Source organism: Dipodomys merriami, unplaced genomic scaffold (genome assembly GCF_024711535.1).
Source record: "Dipodomys merriami isolate MVZ:Mamm:240054 unplaced genomic scaffold, mDipMer1.0.p SCAF_40, whole genome shotgun sequence".
In the NCBI taxonomy this organism is placed as follows: domain Eukaryota; kingdom Metazoa; phylum Chordata; class Mammalia; order Rodentia; family Heteromyidae; genus Dipodomys; species Dipodomys merriami.
The window spans coordinates 8,187,818-8,210,541 of record NW_027205604.1 but is presented as its reverse complement, the minus strand read 5'-3'; the positions used below and the strand labels follow the sequence as shown (position 1 = coordinate 8,210,541).

Below are 22,724 nucleotides of genomic sequence, written 5' to 3'. Positions count from 1 at the left end.
AAATTTTGGTTTCATGTGTTTTCTCCTGTGTTTTAGATTGTTCTTTGTTATAGAGTATGTAAATGGAGGAGATCTAATGTTTCATATGCAGCGGCAAAGAAAACTTCCTGAAGAACATGCCAGGTACGTTTTTTTTTTTGTTTACTTTTTGTGCTATATTTTTTTTATTGCTGCAGGACTTTTTTTTTTTTTTTTTTGTCAGTCATGGGGCTTGAACTCTGAGCCTGGGTGCTGTCCCTGAACTCTTAAGCTCAAGGCTAGCATTCTACCACTTGAGCCATAGCGCCACTTCCTGCTGCATGGCTTTTTATGTTCAGTTGTTGGAAATAGTATATAAAGAATATTTTAATCCTAATTCTGTAAAAGTCATACAGAGGCTGAACTAAAAGTTAATTTGTATAATAAATTATGAGATTATTATAATTCACTGTGACCCTTTTTTTAATTGTGAACCAGCCAGCCAGTAGTTGTTCCTTGTTTGTTTAGTTGAACTGGGGCAAACTACATCTGTTTTTTTCACTATATTCAAGTGGCATTTCTAGTTTTGGAGGAAGGAAGGAAGGAAGGAAAGGAGGGAAGCAGGACATGAGGGAGGTAAAGAAGAAAGGGAAGGAAGGAAGGAAAGGAAGCTAGGTGCTAGTGGCTCACCCCATAATGCTAGTTACTCAGGAGGCTGAGATCTGAGGATGGTGGTTCAAAGCCAGCCAGGGCAGGAAAGGCCTCTTATCTCTAACCACCAGAAAACTGGAAGTGGTTCTGTGGCTCAAAGTGGTAGAGTGCTAGCCTTGAGCAGAAGAGCTCAGGAACATCACCCAGGCTCCAAGGTCAAGCACCATGACTGACAAAAAAAGAAAAAGGAAAGAAGGAAGGACTGACAAAGAGGAATTGGAGCATCTCCTAACAAGCACAAGGCCCTGAGTTCAAAGCTACTACTGGGGGAAAGGACAGAAGATAGAATGTGCGGTGTATATGTACATGCAAGTTTGCATACAGTAGTATGTACTACTAGAAGACCATCCAAAGACCCAGATTACAAACTCCTGTTTGAAGACAGGCGCCTGTAATCCTAGCTACTCAAGAGACTGAGATCTCAAGATTGTGGTTTGAAGCCAACCTGGACAGAAACATCCGTGAGACTATTATCTCCAGATAACCACCAGGAAAGCCAGAAGTAGAATTGTGGCTCAAATGGTAGAAAGCTAGCCTTCAGCCAAAAGGCTCACGGATAACACCCAGGCCCTGAGTTCAAACCCTCAGACTTGGCAAACCCACAAAACTCCTGTTTGAAATTTTATTTTCATGGTTTTATGAGAAACACAAGTTTGTATTATTTTTTTCTTCTTCTTCTTCTTATTTTTTTTTTACTTAAGAGAGAGCTGGGAAAGAGAGAGAAAAGAGCTAGAAAAGAGAGACTAGAAAATTTATAGTTCTATTTTGGGCTTATATATATTTTTAAGTGGTACTGTAATTTTTTAATACTTAAACATATTGGGAGAACAATGCTGTGTTTATAATTGTAAGTGGGAATTAAACTTACATACTTATCTCTAGAGAATCATAACAGCTTAAAAATTTGGATTCAATTAATTTTTGTCTTGTTTTAGGTTTTACTCTGCAGAAATTAGTCTAGCATTAAATTATCTTCATGAACGAGGGATAATTTATAGAGATTTGAAATTGGACAATGTATTACTGGATTCGGAAGGGCACATTAAGCTCACTGACTATGGCATGTGTAAGGTGAGGAAAACTTCTAGACTTAAACATTTCATAAATTCTTTTGGTAAAGTAACTTTATACTTAAAGATAAGGAAATGATTGTTACTTTTTCAGGATAAGCTGTGGAATTCAAACACAGACAATCTTTTCCCTAGCCCTTTGCAGAATTTCATATCTTCTGTGTTAATATATGCTACAGTAAGAATTAATTTCTTTCTGTTATTTGTAACCATTTGTCTTGAAAATTGTGATGCTATTGAACATACTTTGGGAATAGAAATGATTTATATTCCCATTACTTCCTCACATGGGCCGATCACATTGTAGTCTTTGCCAACTCAAGTGGGATTTTCCTTGGAAGTGTAACATTTTTTTATATTTAAACTTTCAGGTAAGAATTTGAGTAAATCTCAGCATGTCTTTACTGCTTGTTTTTTTTTTTTTTTTTTTTTTTTTGGTCACTGTTTTACTTAAAAGTCTGATCATTTTCTATAAAATGTATAGAGAACTATTGTAGTTAATTAAATGTACCAGGTAGGAAATTATCCTCACAGATGTGTAAATTGTGTGAACTGCTTCTACATTCACCTGAGTATAGTTCTCACATGGCCCAGAGTTTCTAGATGCTAATATTACAGAAGATTTAGCCTTATCTGTTCATCACAGATTAGAAAATAAAATTTTCTTGTAAAAGCACATTATGTATAAAACTCCATGCCAGTTTCTGAGTCTACTCCTTGTTCCTAATATGTGGAATTTCAGTCATAAATTATTAGGAAGTTTATTGAATGGAACTTCTATGTGTCCTTCACTTATATTTGTGGTAACTTTTTCTTTAATTCTTGGGTTGTTTTTAGCTAAGGGCTTTTCTCCCCACTATCATAAAATAACAGTAATTACAATCTTATACTTCTCAAAAGAAAGTAAGATTGGACAAAAATATGAAGACTATTACTTTGTTACAAAGTCTATAAATTAAATATTGAGACCTTTTTTTTAGATGCCAGTCAGATAGTGGTTTTAAAATTAGTATAGTGTGTGTTTAGAAGAGGTGAAGGAGCTGGGTGCTGGTGGCTCACACCTGTAATCCTACCTCCTTGGAAGGCTGAGAGCTGAGAATAGTGATACAAGCCAACCTGGGCAGGAAAGTCCATGAGGCTCTTCTCTTGAAGTAATTACAGAAAAAGCTGGAAGTGGTGCTGTGGCTCAAGTGGTAGAGTGCTAGCCTTGAGTAGAAGGAGCCCAAGGACGGTGCCCAGGTCTGGAGTTCAAGCCCTAGGCCAGGCAAAAAAAAAAAAAAAAAAAAAAAAAGGTTAAGGAAACAAGCATTCTCAGATGTCACTGATGAGTATAAAACATATTTAGATCTTTTCATCATGAGCATGACTCAGTGGTAGAATGTGTAGTATCATATATTGATTCTTTTTGCATTTCTGTCTTTTAAGTTATAGTGGCTTTGTATTTCTTAAGCAATAAAAACGTAATTATTACAGAGCTGATTTTCTTCCTCCATTCTTTCCTCTCTCCTTCCTTACTTCCTCTAATTGGCTTTAATTACACTTATTAAAAAATGGTACTCATTTGTTGTACATTCTTTTTTTGGGGGGTGGGGGTCCAGTTGTGGGGCCTGAACTCTGGGCCTGGGCGCTGTCCCTCAGCTCTTCAGCTCAAGGCTAGTGCTCTACCACTTGAGCCACAGCGCCACTTCTGGCTTTTTTTTTTTTTCTTTTTGCTTATGTGGTGCTGAGGAATCAAACCCAGGGCCTCAGGCATGCAAGGCAAGAGCTCTACCACTGAGCCATCTTCCCAGCCCTTTGTTGTACATTCTTGTCCTTTATAAGAATCTTTAATTACGTTTACCTGTGTTTGTTATTTGATGCTGAGGTTTGACCTCTAGGCCTCCAGCCCTTACTTAGCCTCTTTATTCTTAGCTGGCACTCTACCACTTGAGTCAAATCTCCATGTCCAGCCTTTTTTTATTGCTGGTTAATTGAAGAAAGTCTTATGAGTTTGTTTGTTCAGCTGAGGACTGAACTGCAATTCTCAGATCTATCTCCTGAGTAAAGTAGTACTATGGGTTTGAACAGCTGGCACCTGGCTTATATTAGCCAATTGATGATTTTGTCCAGTTTTCTTTCTGCCTTTTCCCATTCCGTAAGAAATGCGTGGTTTTATAAGCAGAAAAGACCAAGGACTGGACTTTCTATACAGAGACTTCATTAACAGCATTTTTTCTCATACTAACACATTTATATTCTTGTGATACTAAAGCTTATGGGAAATGAGCCTTCTGAAAACGTGAATGCTTGTATCTTCAACATTTAAACTCATTTAAAGTCTTACCTCATGCAAATACTGAGTGAATTTCTTTTGCTTGTAGCAATTCCTAGGAAAACTGGAAACATAGTGTTAAGTAGTGTTAAAACTTTTTTAGTTTCAGATCTTTTAATAGTTTCTTCTATAAATGTTTGAAATACTCTGTGAACACTGATTTTATTGAGTAAACTAGCAATTTTATGAGTCAGTGTATCTTTTTTACTACTATTCTTTCTTCCTCAGGAATTTTAATCATGTATATGTTTATGCTTTAGATAGTTTTAACTAATGGCCTCATATTTGGATATTCATAGTGGTTTAATATTGCTGCTGTACATTGATAGAACATATCCTTTGCCTCTAATACCTGACCTGAACATTGTATTTATCATCATGACAGTGTATGACAAACTGTTTTCAACAGTGTAATACAACTTAAATCATACACATAAGAATAACAATCCCTAATAGAAATCATTTTTTATTAATTTCCTTTATTGTTACTATAGAGGTCAGATAAAAAGGGATTACAATTACATGAGTCAGGTAATGAGTACATTTCCTTTTGTACATTGTCTTCTGTTCCCTCATTTCCTCCCAGTCCCTCCCTCCTGTCTCCACCCACAGTTATATAGTTCACTTTCATCAGTGTCCAGTGAGTTCCACTGATGCACCTTTTCCCTCAAGCTCTGTACCCTGCCCCCAGCTCTTCCGAAGATGTACACTTGAACACACCATACATATGTAAAGAGGACAGAATCATCAAAAACTAAAAACTAAAAGAAAAAGGAAAAACAAAAGAGGTCTCTTGTTCCATATCTTGGGAGTTTGCTTCAGTATGTGTATTATTTTACATAAATATGAAGAGGCACTTAGGCATTGTACCTTTATGTTTCTCTCCTTAGAGTATCCTCTTTTTTTTTTTTTTTTTTTTTTGGGTCAGTCATGGGGCTTGAACTCTGGGCCTGAGCGCTGTCCCTCAGCTTTTCAGCTCAAGGAGAGTGCTCTACCACTTGAGCTACACGCCACTTCCGGTTTTCCAGTGGTTTATTGGAGATAAGAGTTTCACAGACTTTCCTGCCTGGGCTGGCTTTGAACCATGATCCTCAGATCTCAGCCTCCTGAGTAGCTAGGATTACAGGCGTGCACCACCGGCACCCGGCAGAATATCCTCTTTTGATCTCCCTGTGTGTATCTAGAATCCTGTATAATTTATCATATCCCAGTGCATTTTAGATCTTAGTTTCTGCATATCAGAACATACACCATTTTGTTCCTCTGAGCTTGGCTTACCTTACTTAACATGATTTGTTCTAATTCCATCCATTTCCCTACAAGTAACATTATTCTTTCTATTGGCTGTGTAAAATTCCATTGTGTATGGGAACCTCACTTTTTTTGATCCATTCATCTATTGTGTGCCATTTGGGCTGTTTCCATATCTTGGCTATTATAAATAGTTCGACAGTGAACATGAATGTACAAGTGTCCTTATCATATTCTGGCTCATGATGTCTAGGGTAGATGCCCAGGAGTGGTATGGCTGGGTCATAGGGAAGGTCTGTGTTTAGTTTTTTGAGGAACCTCCAGACTGCTGTCCAGAGTGGTTGTATTAGTGTACATTCCCACCAGTAGTGCAGTAGGGTTTCTTTTCTCACATCTTTTTCCTGCCAACATGTGTTGTTATTAAGATTCATAATGTTAGTCAATCTTACTGGGGTGAGATAGAATCTCAGAGTTGTTTTGATTTGCATTTCTTTTTTGGCCAAGAATGATGAGCATCATGTGTTTCTTTGCATTACTTTTTTTTTTTTTTTTTTTGGGTCCAGTTGTGGGGCCTGAACTCTGGGCCTGGGCACTGTCCCTCAGCTCTTCAGCTCAAGGCTAGCGCTCTACCACTTGAGCCACAGCGCCACTTCCGGCTTTTTTCTTTTTGCATATGTGGAGCTGGGGAATCGAACCCAGGGCCTCAGGCATGCAAGGCAAGCACTCTACCACTGAGCCACCTTCCCAGCCCTACTTTTTTTTTTTTTTAACTTAATTTTGTTGTGAAGATGCTGTTACAGGAGTCAGGTAATGAGCACATTTCTTGTCAGGAAGTCTCTCCTTAGCTCACTTGCCCATTTAGTGATTGGTTTATTAGTTTGGGAGGGATTCGTTTTTTGAGCTCCTTGTATGTTGGATATAGGCCTTTGTCTGCTATATTAATCTTTTCCCAGTTGGTTGGCTGTCTTTCTAGTTTAGTAATTAATGTCCTTAGCAGTGCAGAAACTTTATTTTGACGTAGTCCCACTTGCCAAGTCTCTCCTATCTGTTGTGCCCCTAGGGCTCTATTCAAGAAGTTTCTACCTGTACGTTTTAAGGTTTCTCCTACTCTTTAAGTTTCAAGTCTGACATTGAAGTTTTTGATCCACTTTGAATTGATACTAGTGCATGGTGACAAACAGGGATTCACTTTTAGTTTTCTATGTATGAATGCCCAGTTTTCCTAATACCAGTTATCGAAGAGACTATTTTCTTTCCATATGTCTTTGACTCCCTTATCAAACACAAGATAACTGTAAGTGTATGGTTTTATTTCAGGCTCTTCTAATCTATTCCATTGATCTTCGGGTCTATTTTTGTGCCAATACCAAGCTGTTTTTGTTACTATGGCTCTGTAATAGAGTCTGAGGTCTGGTATTGTGATACACCTTCATTGCTTTTTTTGCATAGAATTGCTTTGGCTATTCTAGGTCTTATGTTGTTCCATATAAAATTTTGGATTGTTTAGAAGTCACTTTAAAAGCATTGGAATTTCAGTGCATTATTAATCATTTCTTCTCTCTATAAGTAATATAGGAAGTTTTAAAGAAAATATGTACAACATGCCCAACATGTCTATAGGAGAGCAATTAAGAAACTCTTACTAGTGGTTACAGGATAAGTGAAGCTGAGCTTGTACATTCCTGTAATCCCAGCATTTTTGAGCCTGAGGGGAGAGGATGGCAAGTGTGAGGCCGGCATGGTCTAAACAGCAATACTGTCTTTAAAAAAAAAGGCTCTTTAGGAACAATTCTTTTTTTTTTTTTTTTCCGGTTGGCACCAGGCCATCTTGGTCCTCCACGTGGTGGGGAAAGGCCTGGGAAAGAGAAGAGAAGGAAAGAGCTGAGAAGGAGCTAGAAAAGAGCAGAGAGAGTGTCTGGAAAGGTGGGAAAGAGAGAGCTAGGAAAGGGAAGAGAGCTGGGAAAGAGAAGAGAAGGAAAGAGTGGAGAAAGAGCTAGAAAAGAGCAGAGAGAGCTCTTTAGGAAGAATTCTTAATTTTCAGTGTGCTTCTTTCTTCCGTTTATTGTTTGAAATACTGTATCACATAATTTAACAATAGGAATAGTTAAATTCTGGTTATGTATGTTTAGTTGAATTCTATATCATGATTTAAGTTTGTAGTTTCATGGTAGAAATCTTAAAAAGTAAAAATCTAGAAGTTTTATTATGAATGTGATAATACCTAGTTGATTTTAGACCTATGTTTTTATTGATAATTTCTTATTTAATTGCTTTGTTCCAGAAAATGGTCTGAACAATGTTGTTTCTTTGAAATACATTGAGCTTTATGCATTATTTATGGCAGTGTATAGTTAGTATCCCACGCTTGTTTTACACATGGGATATATAGTGGATATATAGTGTATTTTACATACAAGAAGTCTTTTAATAGCTTTACCTCCTCCCTTTCTTAACACACATATAGACATACATGTCCTCTATGTATGTGTGCATATATAATTTTTAGCCCTAATTTCTTTGTAGTTTTTTCTATTTACTAGTTATTCTATGAGCTGTCATTTTCTGATTTAGCTGTGTTAAGGTTAATCATGATTGAAGATTGTGAAATTCTAGTAATTAAGTCCATTTTTACTCTTTGCATTTTGAGGCTGTATATACATCTGTAATTTTTATTCCTTTTGGTGATTGTTTCATTTATTATGTCATTTTTTGTCCTTATGCATATTGGTATATTTGGCCTTTTCACTATTTTATGGCATTAAAAAACTAAGGCAAAAAGCAACCTTGATTCTTAGGAAGAACAACCAGAAGCAGAACATTATAATGTCAGCAGTCAGGGTAGGAGGTATGATTGAAAGTGCTTTTTCATGAAAAAATGATCTTTCTATTCACATGACTTAAATTTGTATTGAATTTTAAGTGAACATAAATCATTTTAAATGTAATTTTTATCGTAATGGAACTGACTTTTTAGCAACATCTAACAAAAGTTTTAAGCTAGTGACAATCCATGATGTTAACAATAAATGCAAATTTTCAATGATGTGTTATTTATGATGAATGTGTGGCAGGTAAAAAAGGTGAATTTAAAACAAATTTATATCTCATTTTTTAATTCTGTTTAGGAAGGATTGCGACCTGGAGATACAACCAGTACTTTCTGTGGTACTCCTAATTACATTGCTCCTGAAATTTTAAGAGGAGAAGATTATGGTAATAAATAGTTGCTGTTTTAGCTATTGCTAGATGGGAGGCTTGATGTGGTACCAGTAGCCCATATAGCATTTTAATGCTGGTCCTGCTGATAGTTTTTTTTTTGTTGTTGTTGTTGTTTTGTTCCATTAAAACCTATATCAATTCCCCAAACTCTGTAATCAGGGTTTTTTTTTTGTATTTTATCATTTTATTAGGAATAATTCCAAATGGGTTATGAAGAAAATTTATTCATTGAGTTTTATGAAATTTCCAAAAACTCTTAATGAAAATATATTCACCAAAAAACAATAAAACATCAGCAGAACTACCATATACTGGGCAAAGAGTCAGGCTGATACCAAAAGCAACATGCAACATAAAAAAGATAACAATATAAAGGAAGACAATCTGCTGACTGTTAAAAAACATCTAATATGAACTCTTTGCAACCAGCACAGAATTAACTATCAAATCCAAGCCACATCAAAGTAAGCTTGGCTGACAGAGGCCAGAAGTCAATAATAGGGAGAAAAAAACTTCCTCAGTGCAAGACTGAATAGTGTTTTGGAGTAGTTCCCTGGATGGTACAAGCAGTATTAAAAAACCTTTTTTGGCAAGGGATAGAAATAAATACAAATGTAATCAGGGTTTTTAGGGGTCCAAATCTGAACAATACTTTCTTAGTGACAAACATTATACTGGCAGACATTAGGGGTTTATATCAATTAAGTTAATCCTCAGTTAACTTTTTCTGAGTGCCATTTTCATTTCACAAATGAAGAAACTGATGAACATAAAATTTTTAAAATTTTTATTTATTTATTTAGGTCTGTCATGGGGCTTGAAATCAGCCTGGGCATTGCCACTTAGCTCTTCTGCTCAAGGCTAGTGCTCTACCACTTGAGCCACAGCACCACTTCTGGCTTTTTCTATTTATGTGGTGCTGAGTAATCAGGGCCTCACGCATACAAGGCAAGCGCTCTACCACTGAGCCACCTTCCCAGTCCCTGAACAGAAAGTTTTGAACAATATGGCCCAATGTCCTGCCAGCTAGACAGTGGCAAAAGACCTTTCACCCAACAGCCTGTGACACCTGTGAGCCTCTGGGGTGGTTCAAGTTTCTGGGAAACTTTCCCCAGGATTCTCAAAGGTGGTGGAAAGCTTGGCTGCTTGACAGGCACCAGAAAATTTGTTTTATTGTATCTTAAGAAAGTACTTGACTTTTTGGGTTCTGGCCCTCAGATTCAGCAGGTGTTAGGAGGATAGGGCACTGCTGAAGGCAGCACACAGGTGAATTTAAGGTCACTCAAGAGCTTTTTTTTTTTTTTTTTTGGTGCTGGTCCTGCAACTTGAACTTACGACCTAGGTGCTGTCCCTGAGCTTTTCCACTCAAGGTGAACCCTCACCACCTGAATCATAGCTCCACTTTCAGCTTTTTTGGTAATTATTTGGAGGTTAAGTCTGATCCTTTCTTGCCTACACTGGCTTTGAGTTATGATCCTCAGATCTCTGCCTTGACAAGCTAAGTATTTCTGTGGTTCTCATTGTCTTACATAATATAATCATTTATAGTTTATATTTTCATTATATGATAAAAATGGATTTCTACTCACACTCAAGCTTGTAGAGTGATTTTTTTACTATAAAATTTCTTTCTGAAGGTTTCAGTGTTGACTGGTGGGCTCTTGGAGTTCTGATGTTTGAGATGATGGCTGGAAGGTCTCCATTTGATATTGTTGGGAGCTCTGATAACCCTGATCAAAACACAGAAGATTATCTTTTCCAAGGTAACATATGGTATTTTATAGAGATTCTTCGTGAATTATCTATTTAAAGTGCTAATTGGAGTGATTCAGTTTATTATTTTGGTTAAGAAAATGGAAAACAAGCTAGAGGTTTGGCTCAAGCAGTAGTGTGCTTTTGTAGTAATCCCTGAGTTCAAACCTTAGTACTCCCCAGAAAAATCCCCCTCCCCCAAATCCTAGCAGATCATGAATATTAATAAACTCTGCAACTGTGGGAAGAAAAGGAGAAAATTTGTGCAGTATACTCCTGTGTGAGATTTTGAACTTTTAAACATCTTTCCTACTTTTATAGTCTCCAGTCCCATCTGCTATTACTCTTTTCATACTAATATCATAAAGAAGAGTTCCTTTACCTTTAGATATTCACATATATTGAAGATGGGGATCCTGAGGCTAAAGAAGAGTCTATAAATGAACCCTGAGGCTCAGTATATACATTCAAGGATGTGTAGAAGCTGGGCGCCAGTGGCTCACACCTGTAATCCTAGCTACTCAGGAGGCTGAGATCTGAGGATCATGGTTCAAAGCCAGCCCAGCAGGAAAAGTCTATGAGACTCTAATCTCCAGTAAACCACCAGAAAACCGGAAGTGGCGCTATGGCTCAAGTGATAGAGTGCTAGCCTTGAGCTGAAGAGCTGAGGGACAGTGCTCAGGCCCCGAGTTCAAGCCCCACTACCCCCCCCCCCAAAAAAAAAGAATGTATAGAAGAAAGGGGAGTATTAAGAAGATAACAAGGGTTTGAAGTGGAGGCTGGGGGAATGGCTCAACAATAACATGGCTGCCTAGCAAGCACAAAGCCCTGAGTTCAAACCCCAGTGCCACAAAAAAGAAAACCATTAGAAAGCATAGGAGAATATACTCAGAATATTTAGTGTGTGTGTATGTGTGTGTGTGTGTAAAAATGGAACCAAGTTACTTGAGGAGGGAATAAGTGGGGTTGGGAGGGATGAGGAGATGGATGGAAGGGGTGACATTGGCCAAGATGTATTCAAACTGGCCTGTTTAGTTAAACTCCTTTGTATGACTACTTGAAGATAATAAAAATAAATTACAAATACAAAATTAATTCTCAAAAAAAAAAAAAAGAAAGAGGAGCTGGGAAGGTGGCTCAGTGGTAGATCGCTTGCCTTGTATGCCTGAGGCCCTGGGTTCGATTCCTCAGCACCACATAAGCCAAAAGAAAAAAGCCGGAAGTGGCGCTGTGGGAGCACTAGCCTTGAGCTGAAGAGTTCAGGGACAGTGCCCAGGCCCAGAGTTCAGGCCCCACGACTGGACCCCCCCCCACAAAAAAAAAAGAAAGATAGCCAGGTGCCAGTGGTTCATGCCTGTAATCCTGCTACTCAGGAGGCTGAGATCTGAGGATTGAAGTTCAAAGCCAGTCCCAGCAGGAAACTCCGTGATATTCTCATCTCCAATAAACCACTCAGAAAACTGGAAGTAGCTCTGTAGTGCAAGGGGTAGAGTGCTAGCCTTGAGCTGAAGAGTTGAGGCTAGCACCCAGGCCCAGAACCACAACCGACGAGAGAGAAAGAAAGAGAATATATATTGGGAATGCTAAGAATTGAACAGAACCGAAAAAAGCAAACAGGGTCAGGGACCCTGACCTCTTAATACATAATTCAGAGATGCAGAAAGACTGCCACAAAAAAAAAACAACAAACCTGTATTCAGTAATTAAAGTATCTTGGGACAAGATACGAATTTCATATAATAGAAAATCCAAATAGCCATATTGAAAAGACATTCAGCTTTCCTAGTAATTAGGATAATATATACTAAAATGTTAATGAGCTACCAAGTGATTACGTGTATATTTGGCTGTAAAAGTATGAAGCAACTGGAACTCTCCGAGACTGTGGGAGGGAGTGAAACTGATGCAATAGCTGTAGAGAAAAATAATATTACGCAATAAAACAAAGTTGCATATTGTTATATCTGCAAGAACTTTACAAATATTAACTCTGGTAATCTCATAATAGTCCTGTGAAGCAGGCATTTTTCCTGTTTTGTAGATGAAATAAAATAGTCAAAGAATAAACATACATATAAGCGATGGGTGGTGCATTGTACAGATAAGAGGCTATCTTTTAACAATGGAGAGATAACACAAGGTGCTTCAGTTGTATGTGGAAGATTTTTCTGCTTTAAATATAATAGAAATGTAAAGATTAAAGCCATGTAAAACAGAAACATAGTGCTATGGTTTTTATCTTTTCAGTTATTTTGGAAAAACAAATTCGAATACCACGTTCTCTATCTGTAAAAGCTGCAAGTGTTCTGAAGAGTTTTCTCAATAAGGTATAAATTATATATAAAAATCTTTTGTGTTTGTCTCTATTTATATAAATCAAGTTGGTAAATAGAGTCCCAGACAATTTAACATCCCAAAACAGAATGTGTAACTTTTTCAGTTAGGTTTAAAATTTGTCTGCTAACCAAAGACTATGGTTAGTATTATATCCTCAAATCAGTTTTTGTTTCCATTTTGTCAATGTGACTTACCCCAAACTAGAGACCATGTAATGTAATGCAAGTGATCTGCGTATGGACCACATTCTTAGCGGGGGAAAGTTGTATCTTTGGAGTTAGCCAAATCTCTACTTCCTATTCTATTTTTCCAGGGTTTTTTTTTTTTTATATGATTAGCTATATCATCTGTTCATTTGATATAGTTTTTGGGCATGTGAATTGTAGTGTTCTCTATACATTGTCATATCAAATAGGCTTATAATTCTGTAAAATTCAGAAAAAATGAAATGCTACCTTAAAAATCTGAGCATCAGGGGCTGGGAAGGTGGCTCAGTGGTAGAGTGCTTGCCTTGCATGCATGAGGCCCTGGGTTCAATTCCTCAGCACCACATAAGCAAAACGAAAAAAGCCAGAAGTGGCGCTGTGGCTCAAGTGGTAGAGCACTAGCCTTGAGCTGAAGAGCTGAGGGACAGCGCCCAGGCCCAGAGTTCAGGCCCCACGACTGGACCCCCAAAAAAAAAAAAAAATCTGAGCATCGTTCACTTGCTGGCTATTGATAGGATAGAAGAGTTTTAGGATCTAAGATTGTCATTTGAGCAGTCATAAATTCTAAGCAAATAGGTAATGATAAATTTTAGTAAATATCAGGGGCTGGGAAGGTGGCTCAGTGGTAGAGTGCTTGCCTTGCATGCATGAGGCCCTGGGTTCGATTCCTCAGCACCACATAAGAAGAAAAAGCTGGAAGTGGTGCTGTGGCTCAAGTGGTAGGGCACTAGCCTTGAGCTGAAGAGCTGAGGGACCAGAGTTCAGGCCCCACGACCAGAAAAAAAAAAAAAATTAGTAAAAATCAGAAATTGAAGCTTAGTTTAGACCACTTCGTGTGAGGTCAGAGTCAAAACTTGAAACTTTGCCAGGCGTCAGTGGCTCACGCCTGTAATCCTAGTTACTCAGGAGGCTGAGATCTGAGGATCATGTTTCAAAGCCCAGCCAAAGCAGGAAAGTCCATGAGACTCTTATCTCCAGTAAACAACCAGAAACCTGGAAGTGGAGCTGTGGCTCAAGTGGTAGAGTGCTGGCCTTTAGTAAAAGAAGCTCAGGGATGGTGTCCAGGCCCTGAGTTTAAGCCCCAGGACTGGGAGAGAGGGAGGGGAGAGAGAGAGAGAGAGAGAGAGAGAGAGAGAGAGAGAGAGAGAGAGAGAGAGAGAGAGAGAGAGAGAGAGAGAGAGAGGGGCAAAGAAAGGACCATAGAGAGAGAGAGAGAGAGAGAGAGAGAGAGAGAGAGAAGCAAAGAAAGGACCATAAAGGATTCTTAGCCATCATGTGCTTCAAATTATGCTCTTGGTCATTTCAACTTCAGAAATAAAGGCATCATGAAATAGGCACAAAACAGATCACTAAGGTTTATTTAAAGCACTTGTCATTTGTCCAGTTCTTGAAATGTTTCTGTCTATCACAGGACCCAAAGGAGCGGCTGGGTTGTCATCCTCAAACGGGATTTGCGGATATTCAGGGACACCCATTCTTTCGAAATGTCGACTGGGATATGGTGTGTACATTTTCATTATTATCTGTATTAGGTTTCATTGTTACCATAGGCCAATTTTTGTTGTTCTGGAATGTTGAAAAATGAGTATGTTGTAGCTTTAATACCTTAAAGTTATCTTCAAAAGTGCTTTTGAAAAATTTTGAGAACAAAGGTTCATCTCAATAATGTTCAAATTTATAAATGATGTCTATCATTATTAAAATTGTCTAGAGAAAAATGTAGAACTGAAATTTTTCTAAGAATGCAGGCTTGACCTGTAATCTATCTTTTCAGATGGAGCAAAAACAGGTGGTACCTCCCTTTAAACCAAATATTTCGGGAGAATTTGGTTTGGACAACTTTGATTCTCAGTTTACTAATGAACCTGTCCAGCTTACTCCAGATGATGAGTAAGTAATTCTGCACATTGAAATATTTCTAAAGTTTGTTTGAACATCTCCCCCCAGTTTTAATCACTACTAAATATTATCCAATTATACTGTAGTTTATATAATCATTCTAGATGGATAGTTGAGTCCATCATACTGTTATAAATTATAACTGTTACTGCCTTTACTTTCTGCTTTGTTTTCCATACATTGTCTAATTCTGACAACCTCGTAAGCTAGTATTATCTTCATTTTATGAAGAAGCCGAGGCTCAGAGAGGTTATTAAGCAAAGTTACACAGCTGTCAGGTGGCAGTCAGGATTCAAACCCAGATCCTGCTGACTAAGGCCTGAGCTCTTTCTGCTCTGCTGCCTTGTTTGCATTTTGATGATGAACATCTTAGAGTTTCTGATTATTACCCTTAGCTATAACATCAACTTATCAAGTCCAGTCAGCAGTGATTGAAATTTTTTTGTACCTATGTTGCATCCTTAAAAAAAAAAAAAAAAAAGTTGGGCCGGGCATTGGTGGCTCATGCCTATAATCCCAGCTACTCAGGAGGCTTGAGATCTGAGGATCGCAGTTCAAAGCCAGCCTGGGCAGAAAAGTCCCTATGTGATTTTTATCTCTAATTAACCACTCAAAAACCAGAAGTGGAGCTGTGGCTCAAAGTGGCAGAGCACTAGACTTGAGCAAAAGAGCCCAGGCCCTACTTGAGTTCAAGCCCCATGAACAACAACAACAAAAAAGTTGGGAATAATTTGTGCATGTTTGCAACCTACCTGTCATTGCAGATTCATAATCTGTAATTTTAAGGAGGCCCTCAGTATTTAGCATTGGCTTTACTTAACATTTGACATCTTACCACATTCTTTCCCACAGCTGTTATAAATGTCTATACTTTTTACAAGCCTTCAGTCCTACCCCTGATGCCATCATTCTTCCTGGATTAACCTTGCTATCTGTGAGGACTGAAACCAATTTGGTGTGAGCTTGCTCCCTTTCTAGCTTTCATCAGGTTCACTGTGTCTCAGCACTGCTCTTTTAAATCTTACTGAACCTTTTCTTATTCCTACTGTGAGAAAGCTCTTCTGTTTTATGAGACTCTCTCCTAGTTTTCCAGACTTGTTTTCTTTGTTTCCTATAGGATTTTGTTTACCCTTTTTATTTTAATAGCTTCTTGCCCTCTACTTACAAAAATGCTCACTTATTCTGAGCATTTTTAGCCCTTCTTGGAGCTCCCACATTTTTTCACTCTTTTTTCATCTTCAGATATTACAAATAATTAATGGGTACTCTTGGTAAGAGAATAAGTAAATACTGTTTCTATTACACTTGAAAGTAGTAGTCAACATTGAGTCTTGGTTCTTTGCTCCGGCCAACAATATAACATGATCCTTCAGGTTTCACTTTTGAACTGCAGATTAAATGGACTTGACAGTGAGGCACTTTTTCGTCATTTCCCCTGATGCCTGTAAGGTATTGCATTCATGGCCTTGCCCTAGGTTGCACATCCCAATTCTGCTCTGTGGCCATTGGCTTGTCTTCTTCCTTCTTCCCCTGAGACCAAGATGCTCCTTGCTTCTGTTCATGGCAACTTTCTCTTTGCTGCATTCAGATTGTATCTTGGAGATTTCAGCCAGCCCTATAGCATGAATACTAGTATTTAAGTGATTCCTGACTAAAACAACAAATGGTTATTTGGTAAAAGGAACGTGCTAAGGATAAGACATGCAAAGATGAGCAAAAGCTTACTATCTACCAGAAAAGGAAGATCTCTACCAAGTCATTACTCCTAACAGCATTGTGTTTTAGAAAGAACACTGGATTTAATCAAAAGATAGGCATTTGAATCCCGATGTCACCTCTTACCAGCTAGATAACCTTGACCGAATTGCATAACTCCTCTGAGCCTATTTTCATATTGTTTACATACAAGGTTCTGGTGGAAACAAAGTGAGTGGTGTTTAGAACCCTACTTTACTCTCCTGAGCGGTATTTCCATCGGCTTTTTAAAATATCTCCCAGGAGATATTAAGATAAAGATGTCAGATAAACACTTCAAATATATGAAACTCTCAACTCAAAGTACTATCTTTTTTGTTGTTGTTGTTGGTCATAGGACTTGAACTCTGTGCCTGAACACTGTCCCTTAGCTCTTTCGCTCAAGGCGAGTGCTCTACCACTTGAGCCACAGCGCCCGGTTTTCTGAGTGGTTTATTGGAGATAAGAGTCTCACGGACTTTTCTCCCCGGGCTGGCTTTGAACTACCTCAGGTCTCAGCCTCCTGAGTAGCTAGGATTACAGGCGTGAGCCACCAGCGCCCAGCTCAAAGTACTATCTTATGGTCCCTTTTTCTGTTGCTGTCAGTTGGCTCTGTGTTATTTTCTGTGTATACTATTGCACTGCCATGGAATCAGATTTGAATGTCAATGATTCTTGGCTCCTTTTTGTAACAGATCATATAATACCTAAAGTTGCCAAGTCTGTGTATTTTCTCTTTATTCATTCATGCCAGGAGTATTACCAACCTCCTAATTGACTCTTTTACCAAGTTACTGTGAAACTTGTGCTCTTGACTTATGAAGAGCCACTCCCTTTAATTGGGAACTTTCCTTAACTCCATCTATCTTCTTGGCTCATATTTCATTCCTGTCCACCTCTGCTCTAGCCTGACTCCCCAGCCATCTCTCACTGGAACACAAATGGTGTATTATACTCAGTCTTGTCACTCAACAGTCCCTGAGATGAGTGTCACTATCTCTCTGTGCCTCCCTCAGTGTTCCTCCATTATTTTTACGTATTGGATTCTTTTCATCCTTCAGGGTCACCCCAAATGCCACTAAAATCTTTGATGGGTTGGGGTGGAGTTTTTCAATGTACACATCTCATTCTTTGATATAGCCATTATCTTCCTTCCAGTCCCATCTGCCCTGTGACACCCTTCCTTCCATTTCTGACTTCCAACTCTGATAGACAACTTGCAGTTCTCCAGACCTACCATAGGCTTTTGTCTTTTTACTCATTATATGTGGAACAAGTGTTGACTTTCAATTTCTCCAATGAGAAATTACTCCTGTCTTTAGTACTGAAGTTAGAAGAGGACTTAGCTTATTCCGTAAAAAAAATATAGTAGTTCCTGCTCTCTCTTACTGCTTGCCCTGTGTATGTTACTCCTGCCTCCTTCAAGGAAGGGACGGTGTACTTTGTGCTCTTTAGACTGTTGAGTAGTACAAACTCTTACTGTATGTTAAAGTAGAAGCTTGGTGTCACAGTGCCAACATCTCCTCTGTGACCCATTGTCTCCTTGTGAAGTTCTCTCTATTCCAGGACTCTTGATGTGTTTTCCTATTGCCTTTTCCTTTTGGCTACTTTCTGAGTCTTCACCATTCTCCCCTCTGGCTGGTGAGGTGAGTGCTAAGTTAGATGCTAATGTAGACCTTACCTTAATTAATAATACATAAATAAATAAAATGGCATATTAAAAAAAAAGAAAGTTGTTCAGAGCCGGCGCCTGTGGCTCAAGTGATAGAGCACTTGCTTTGAGCTGAAGAGTTGAGGGACAGCACCCAGGCCCAGAGTTCAAGCCCCACAACTGACCCAAAAAAAAAAAAATGTTGTTCAGATCAAAAGTTAAGATAACTGGAATCATGACAGTCTGTGCCTTATTTATTCCCAGTCCTTGGAAACTTTTATTCCAATCTTGCTTGGCTTCTTTCTCTTTCCCTTCCCCTTCCTTTTCCTCCCTCTCTCCCTTCTTTCCTTCTACTTTTCTTCCTTTTATCTATCTTTCTGTCTTCCTGTCTTTTCTAAATACTCAGCTTAATTCTTCTAGGATTATGTTTTGAATAATGTTTTGCACAATTTATATAATCAGCCCTGCTTTTAAGTTTTTAATCATATTTACTGTTTAAAGGTCGGAGATGTTGATTATGACAAGTTAATTCATTTTTCATTCAACAGTGACATTGTGAGGAAGATTGACCAGTCTGAATTTGAAGGTTTTGAATATATCAATCCTCTTTTGATGTCTGCAGAAGAATGTGTGTGATCCTCGTTTTTCAGCTCTCTGCATTCTGCTTATGTTGCCATTGAATGCATGGATGAACTCCTTGTCAGCCTCCATAGAGTTAGCCCATTTGTATTTGCCACCTGCAACAAAACCACCCAACATTCTCTATTATAGACTATTGTAATGGGTACATTGAAATGTAACTGAAAAAGAAAGCTAGCTTCCAGACAATCATATGTCAAAATTTAGTTATTCTGGTTCTGTAGAGGCATATTGATGAGCAATGAAGTAATCCTTTTTTGCTTAAAAGAAATATCACTGCTTTTTAAAGGAAGTCTGTTTCACATTAAGACACATAGTGAGATTAATCATAAGCCAGCCATAATTTTGATCATTCTGTATTAAGTCACTTGAGGATTTAATTTTGAAATAAAAGTTTACTTAACAATACAACTTTTTATATTACACTTTAGCTTCAGAGTTCTTTATGTTTAAAAGTCCTGCTATAAATGTTCTCTGCTATAAATGAGAACATTACATTATTCATTTTAAGACCTCAGCTATTAAATTGATAATAAAAGGTACTGCTTGCTTAGAATTTGGGAAAACAGATTCTTCTTGAGTTGAAAAATAGACATGTTTTATTAAGAATCAGATTCCGAGTTTGCTGGTGGTGGCTTCTACCTGCAATGCTATCTGCTTAGGAGGCTGAGACCTGAAAGATGAAAGTTCAAAGCCAGCCCAGGCAAAAAAGTCCATGAGACTCCCATTTCCACAGTAATCAGCCACGGTGGCATGGAGGTGTAGCTCAAGTGGTAGAAGGGAGCTGTGAGCAAGCAAGCCGCATGAGCTCAAGGCCCTGATTTCAAACCCTGGTACTGGCAAAACAATAACAAAAAAGACATCATATTCCAAACCATTTGCTATTTTTGAAAAAACTGGCACAAGTGATTGTTTGAGATTAAGCAGGCCGCTTCTGAGCTGTCCTTTCAGTGAAAACTAACTGGAATAGTAATGTGTGTTCCAGGAGAGCCAGTGTGAAATTGGATGGAAAACTGCTCAGTCTATAGGAAGGAAAAAGACAGAAATTTGAAGTGGATAAGAAAAGTGCAATGGTATGGTAGTTATTTTTTATTGGAGAGCAAGTCCTGCAGTTGTTTTTTCTAATTTGATTTAAATAAGGAGGCGGACCTCACTTGTTACCATAATTGTAAAAGCATTCCATTTACTCAGTGGAGGCAGAATGTATAATATTTTTCCTTATTTAGTATACAGGAAATAATTTATCTCCTAACTAGACAAAATGTGTAAACTCTGTTTCCTCTCCTAAACCATCTTATCTGTACCTTTGTTCCCTATTTATGGAGTCTTCAATGAAATCCTCCCAAATGTAATAAACATGAGTCCATGTTTAGAACACACATATATTCATGCACATATAGTACATTCCCAGCTCTTTACTGAGTATTTAGTAGGTAACAAACTTAACAGATAGTAGAATACATTTCAGGGGAAGAGTTTACTAGGTTATTTTTATTAATATTAGTGTTTAGCAGTTTGTTATTTAAAGAGGTACGAGATAATAGCACATTCTGTTTATTTTATATATTATTTTTATGGAAAAGATTTAGTCATCTAAAATATAATTGAGTAAAATTTAATTTTAGAGAAGCTAATTAGTTTTAAACTTTATAATGTATGTAGGCATTTATTAAATTCTTTCTTTTTCGGATGCTGCATTTCATTAGAAATGTAAGTGCTCCAAAGTATATGACCATTACCCTTTTCTACAAAAAATTAAATCTGAAAACAGTGAAAACCTCCAGTGATAAAAGCCAAATAACTGCACTGAAATATACATCTGACACAAATATTTATATACATTCCTGTGTTTATTTGTAAGGTCTCTTAATGTTTCTCTTAATACCTGAAACAACTTGTTTTAAACAAAGAGCAGTGTTCACTTTACATCATAAACTTACAGAAATATGTTTATGAGCTTGCTTTTAAGTGGTGCTGTTTCCCCCTGGGGCATTTTAAAATGACAAGTGATCACCAGGAACTTGGTTTAAAATGCATATTCCTGGGTCCACCTCAGAATTCTGTTGAGCCTTTGGACCTCATTTTGAGAAACACTGCAAGTTCCTCTTCTTTTGTCTTGTGGTTAAATATTAGAAAGATTTTTCTTGAGAAAACATTTTGCAAAGGGGTAAAGCAGTGAATTAAAATCCACATTTTAAAATAATCATCTCAAGTTAGGTACCTTCCCTGGCCTACAATCAGTTTTCTACCAATAATGTGTAAATGATAAACACTTTTCTATGATGAAATTTTAACCATTATTAATGGTGGTCTTTTATTTTAAAATCTTTTTTAACTAATAAGATTTACCGTGTATATTTTATACAGAATTACATTACAAAATGTTTTAAATTGTGTTCTATTTTTTGTAGTTTTTAAGTGCCATGTCGATTCTTTTTCATGTTATCTAGAAGGTCTCAAAATACTCACCAGGGGAGTAAGGCAGTGGACTGTCAGAATGTTTGGTGTTTTGGTGTTCTGAGAAATAATTTATTTTGCATAAGCATGTGGTCAAATCATTTTATGCCCGTGCAGGCTGGATTGGGTGTTAAGGATTATGCTTGTTTAGTACCGGTACATTTACTTTATAAGTTTGTCTTGTTTTGATTTTTGTTATGTAGACTACTGCCTTGGTCACTATAATGTAATCTGTACTTGTTTACTTTTTTATGTTAAAAATCTTCAAATAAAATGTTTTAATACCCATCAAGAGTAGTCTTTGTGTGTGTGTGTGTGCGCGCGCTACACCTTGATCTTGAACGCAGAGCCTGGGTGCTGTCCCTTAGTACTCTAAAGCTTGAGCCACAGCTCCACATAGAGTTTCTTGGTAGTTAATTGGAGAGAAGAGTTTCAGATGCTTTCCTGTCTTGGCTGGCTTTGAATCGTGATCCTGAGATTTCACCCTTCTGAGTAGCTAGCATCATGCCCACTGGCACCTGGTTAAGAGTGGACCATTTTATGCAAACAAAAATGTATCATAATTTGTTGAGGAAAGTAAATAGAAATTGGAGAGTTTGGAATAATTGCTGTACTTAACACAGTATCTTAGAAGCCACAAAACTAATGTATAGAATTCATGTGTTGATTTAAAGATTGGTGGTGTGTTTTTTAACTTGCCCTTCAGTTTGTTTCTTCTGTTGGCAAACAAATTGGTAAGAAATCAGCTGAACATTTTAACCTGTTTTAAAGCTTGAGCAAATTCAAACCGATTCAGAAGAGATTATTCCCATTATTAATGTTCTGCTATGATCTATTCTAAAAGTCTATATCCCCATATAAACAACTGTTGAACCCTGGTGTCCCCCACATCCAGACCCCTTTCCTGTAACAAAGTTTTCGTCAGAAGGAGGATGGTGTTTTTGGTGCATTCCTTCCTGGAACTTGAACTCAGGGACTGGGTGCTGTTCCTGAGCTTTTCTGTTCAAGGCTAATACTCTACAGTTTGAGCAACAGCTCTGCTTCTGGGTTTTTTGGTAGTTTATTGGAGCTTAGTGTCTCATGGACTGTCCTGCCTGAGCTGGCTTTGAACAGCAATCCTCAGATCTCAGCCTCCTGAATAGCGTGGATGATAGGCATGAGCAGCTGGCACCTGGCACTATATACAGATGCCCAGTCTATATTAAAACCATACCTGTCTTTTATCCCAGTTCAGCTCTTGTTTAAAATGGAATTATGGGCAATATAATTGAAGTGCCATCTGTGCTCCGCCCTGGGTCACAGCACAGATTTACTTCTTTGTGTATTAGTAACATTCCAAAACACGAGTCCAAAAGAGGAACTTTGAAGCTTTAGGGAAATTTTGTGTTAAAGCATTCAGTTGCTGGGGCAACCAGTTACTCCATGAAAGGTAAAACCAGTCTCTGGCCCTTGAACTTGAACAACTTGGTTTCTAGACAACGCCCAGAAGTGACTCATTTGGTAGATCTAATGATCTTGCTTAGAAGTAC

The 22,724-nt window shown here is 37.8% G+C and overlaps 1 protein-coding gene across 4 annotated transcripts in view; it reads left to right on the top strand.

Moving 5' to 3' along the window:
• Prkci (protein kinase C iota) overlaps nt 1-21,487 on the top strand; it is a 179,779-nt gene extending 158,292 nt beyond the window's left edge. For all 4 annotated transcript variants that reach the window (XM_069991915.1, XM_069991913.1, XM_069991914.1 and 1 more), the window contains 8 exons: nt 37-123; nt 1,605-1,740; nt 8,427-8,514; nt 10,158-10,283; nt 12,520-12,599; nt 14,227-14,316; nt 14,590-14,705; nt 18,648-21,487. In XM_069991915.1, the coding sequence (XP_069848016.1) occupies nt 37-123; nt 1,605-1,740; nt 8,427-8,514; nt 10,158-10,283; nt 12,520-12,599; nt 14,227-14,316; nt 14,590-14,705; nt 18,648-18,735 (811 nt within the window). In that variant the 3' untranslated portion in view covers nt 18,736-21,487. The remainder of the gene's footprint in view (nt 1-36; nt 124-1,604; nt 1,741-8,426; nt 8,515-10,157; nt 10,284-12,519; nt 12,600-14,226; nt 14,317-14,589; nt 14,706-18,647) is intronic.
• Nucleotides 21,488-22,724: the final 1,237 nt, after the last annotated feature.